The sequence below is a fragment of the Geotrypetes seraphini genome, chromosome 9, assembly GCF_902459505.1.
Source record: "Geotrypetes seraphini chromosome 9, aGeoSer1.1, whole genome shotgun sequence".
Lineage (NCBI taxonomy): Eukaryota > Metazoa > Chordata > Amphibia > Gymnophiona > Dermophiidae > Geotrypetes > Geotrypetes seraphini.
In genome coordinates, this window is record NC_047092.1 from 59,166,379 (window position 1) to 59,169,097 (window position 2,719).

Genomic DNA, 2,719 nt, shown 5'->3' on the forward strand with positions numbered 1-2,719 from the left:
AAACATGCATAAGATCATATATTAAGGCAACAGCAGAAAAGGATTTCATTCAAATTATTTCTATGCATATTTCACAGTGTCAGAATGGCTTTATCTAAGGTGCTTTATTTTTATCTACTGTGGGTAATACACAATTTTGTAGATGTCTGACTCTCAGCGATTGAAAACTAATACACCTGCATTAACCCTAGCTCAAGCATGCATCTCTGCAACATAAATATCTATTACATTGAGCAAACGAAATACAGTGGTGCCTCACACAACGAACTTAATTGGTTCCAGGAGCAAGTTTGTTATGCGAAACGTTCGTTATGTGAAACGCGTTTTCCCATAAGAATACATGTAAAAAAAAATAATTCGTTCTGCAGCATAAAATATGCTAAGATGACATAAAAAAAGATAAATTTTTGGTTATTATTTTTATTTAGATACATCTAAAAACACACATTTTTTAAATTTAAAGACAGACTAAGTAGAGTCTACCAAATCTTGCACATCTTCATCCATTTTCTGCTTTTTGGCCGATGGTTTCATGAAAAACCTGTCCAAAGTCGTTTGTTTTCCTCTTTTCTCCAACATCTGCCGGAAATAATGGACAAGAGTATCGGAGTAAAGATCGTTGATCCTGTTTGCTTCAGCTGAATCCGGATAGTGGGCATTGGTAAACTCCTGAACTGCTTTCCATTTGACCAGGATGTTCTTGATGTCAGCACTTGGGATTGGTTGATTGTTTGATTGTTGCTCCTCGTCATCAGATGACGCTTCCCTTTGAGCATTGTCCTGTTGCTGGACCAGAAGTGCTTGGAGCTCTTCAGTTGTCAGCTCTTCTTCGTGTTCCTCAATAAGCTCCTCTACATCCTCTTCCTCTACCTCTAATTCCAACCTATGGGCCACTGTGATGATGTCCTTCACCACTTCTGTGTCATCAACTACTGCTTCTTCCTGGGTCCACGAAGGCACAAGCATCTTCCAAGCAGAACTTAGGGTCCTTTGTGACACTTCTTCCCAGGCCTTCTGTATGAGTCGTATTGCCATAAGGACATCAAATTTCTCCTTCCAAAACTTTCGGACAGTCATATTGTCTCCACCAAACTCGCATTCTTCAAACACCTTATTAAAGAGGGCTCTAGTGTAGAGTTTTTTAAAGTTCGCAATAACTTGCTGATCCATTGGCTGAATAATGGATGTGGTGTTTGGTGGCAAATACTGCACCTTGATAAAAGGATAATTTTCCTGCAATATTTCCTCTAGGTCTTTTGGGTGAGCAGGGGCATTGTCAAGTATCAGAAGGGCTTTGAGCGGCAGTTCTTTTTCCAGCAAGAATTTCTTCACGGCAGGAGCAAAGATTTCCAGAATCCATTCGTTGAAGATAACTTGGGTCACCCAGGCTTTTTGATTGGACTTCCAATGGACGGGCAGTTTGGACTTAATAACGTTATTTTTCTTGAAAATTCTTGGATTTTCAGAGTGATAAACCAATAGAGGTTTGATCTTGAGGTCTCCGCTAGCATTAGACGAAAACATAAGGGTAAGTCTGTCCTTCATGGCTTTGTGTCCTGGCAATTTCTTCTCCTCTTTTGTAATGAAGGTTCTGCTCGGCATTCTTTTCCAGAAAAGACCCGTTTCATCGGCATTGAACACTTGTTGTGGGCAGTATCCTTCATCCTTAATACATTTTTGAAAGTTAATAGAGAACTTTTCTGCTTCTTTCTTGTCAGCACTGCCAGCCTCACCATGCATAGTAACGCTGTGGATTCCACACCTTTTCTTAAATCTAAAAAACCACCCCCTGCTGGCTTTGAATTCTTCTTCATTAGCTTGATTGCTGCTACTTCCAGGGACGTTTTTCTTTAGATCCTCATAAATTCTCTTGGCTTTGTGACAGATAATATCTTGGGTTGTTACGTCACCTTTCACCTGCCTGTCCTTAATCCAAATTGCTAATAGCCTCTCCATTTCCTCGTGGATTGAAGACCTATGTTTTTCATGAAATAGTTTTGATACTCCTTTGGCTACTTTGGCTGATTTGATTGCATCCTTATTTGTCAAAATGGTGCAAATGGTGGTCTTGCTGAGGCCAAACTCTTTGACGAGGTCACACTGTTTTACCCCACATTCACTCCTTCTAATTATTTCCCGTTTAATTTCAACAGAAATCACCTTCCTGCTTTTTTTAGAAGCCATGCTTACTGTTTAAACAATAATTTTACTGTGAGAGAGGGCAGAGTCTCAGCGGCAAAAACTGGGACTTAAATCACCTTCCTGCTTTCTTTAGAAGCCATGCTTACTGTTTAAACAATAATTTTACTGTGAGAGAGGGCAGAGTCTCAGCGGCAAAAACTGGGACTTAAATCACCTTCCTGCTTTCTTTAGAAGCCATGCTTACTGTTTAAACAATAATTTTACTGTGAGAGAGGGCAGAGTCTCAGCGGCAAAAACTGTTCGTTTTTTTTTTTTTTCCTAGCATCGGGGAAGCGGCGAGAGTAGCTCCGCCCCCCCCAACGCATCAACAGTAGGCGCCGGGCCCCTTCAGTCCGCCACTGCACAGGGAGCCAGGCGGAGAGAGGGCAGTTAAGCGCGGTGCCTGCGCGAAAGGATGCAGCTCGGGCGACTTCGGCGACTTCGTTGTGTGAAACGAAGTTCGTTGTGGGGAGCACGACATTAAGTTCGTTGTGCGCAGCGTTCGCTGTGCGAGGCGTCCGTTATGCGAGGCACCACT

General features: G+C 42.0%; 1 protein-coding gene across 1 annotated transcript; it reads right to left on the reverse strand.

The window, feature by feature from the left end:
• Positions 1-365: 365 nt before the first annotated feature.
• On the reverse strand, positions 366-2,025 carry LOC117367178 (tigger transposable element-derived protein 1-like). Its single transcript, XM_033959519.1, has one exon. It carries the CDS (start codon positions 1,954-1,956, stop codon positions 469-471), a length of 1,488 nt encoding a protein of 495 aa, XP_033815410.1. The 5' UTR covers positions 1,957-2,025; the 3' UTR covers positions 366-468.
• Between the last annotated feature and the right edge of the window lie 694 nt (positions 2,026-2,719).